General features: G+C 46.7%; 1 protein-coding gene across 1 annotated transcript in view; it reads right to left on the reverse strand.

Moving 5' to 3' along the window:
• LOC104717511 (indole-3-acetic acid-amido synthetase GH3.5-like) overlaps positions 1-1232 on the reverse strand; it is a 3849-nt gene that overhangs the window by 1347 nt on the left and 1270 nt on the right. The window contains exon 2 of the mRNA XM_010435087.2: positions 404-1232. Coding sequence (XP_010433389.2) covers positions 404-1232 — 829 coding nt within the window. The remainder of the gene's footprint in view (positions 1-403) is intronic.

A 1232-nucleotide genomic window follows, 5' to 3' on the forward strand; every position in this document is an offset into this window, starting at 1 on the left:
TCTTCTACGGTTAAGCAGCAATCCTCAAAGACCGAAGGAGGGATCGGTGTGTTTCCATCCAAACATAGTTCCCAAAACAGGACATAATGACCGGGGATAGAACTTGTGTCTGCATAGCTTGTGTACTCAGAGAGTGAGGCATCGAATGGGACGAGGTGTGTCACTGCGTTCTTGACCGCGTTCTGAAGCTCAACCTCGTCGGTCTTGTCGGAATCTATGCTCAAGACCACATTCTTGCGACATATGAAACTGAATTGAGGCGCTTTGTTCTTGAAACCAGTCACTCGCAACAAATCACCAACTCTGTATCTGCAAAGGCCTGCAACAAAATCACAAAACTTAGATTAGACTCTTGACATTTTTAATCTTTTTAATATTAGATCAATCGTCGTTTATTTCTTACCGGCGTAAGTGGTGACGACAAGCTCATACTCCTGACCGAGCTTAACATCAACTAGATCAACAAGCTCTTGTTGCTCTTTCTCAGTGAGTGCTTTAGGAAGGTTGATTGAGTTAGTCACACCGTTGTTTCTATGAACAGGCAAGAACTCGAAGTAAGCCATGGTTGGTATGAGCGTGTAAGAGACTTCGCTGGGTTTGCAGAGTGGCCTGAGGTTCACACCAAAGTAACACTCGGAAGAAGCATACATTGTGCAGACAAGAGGCAAGCCGTTGCTGTAGTAATCCAAAGTTGGAATGTACTGAGACATTGTCCCAGTCACGATCACATCCACATACTTTGTGTTAGGCCACAGCCTTGTGATAATCCCTTGCCAAGACGATTTCTTGCACTCAAATTCCACGAAATCAGCGAGCTTTGGGCTAGGTTTAAGGATCTTGGCGACAGCCTCACGCACTGAAGGATCGGTGATCAGGGCACTTAGAGTACCGGTTCTGATGTCACGGACCAACTCGGTCCAGTGCTTCTCAAGAAACTTGATGGCTCTGATGAATCCAGAGGCGAAGACAGCTCCGACTCGAAGAACCTCCTGGTGTTGGCATAAGCCACAGAGCATCTGAGAATACATGCTCTGGTAAGAGTCAGGGCAAAGGATGGTCTCGTTGGGGCTAGTGTAGGTGGTGTAAGGGTCGTAAGGTCTTTCTTTGAAATGGGAAGATTTGTAGTAGCTGGTTAAGACAGGACGAGCAGGGAGGCCTCCAGGTGTCTTGGATTCGGACTTGATGAACAAGAAATACATCCCTTTGCCTTTGTCGAGACCAGGAACAAACTG

This window comes from Camelina sativa, chromosome 10, assembly GCF_000633955.1.
Source record: "Camelina sativa cultivar DH55 chromosome 10, Cs, whole genome shotgun sequence".
Classification (NCBI taxonomy): Eukaryota; Viridiplantae; Streptophyta; class Magnoliopsida; order Brassicales; family Brassicaceae; genus Camelina; species Camelina sativa.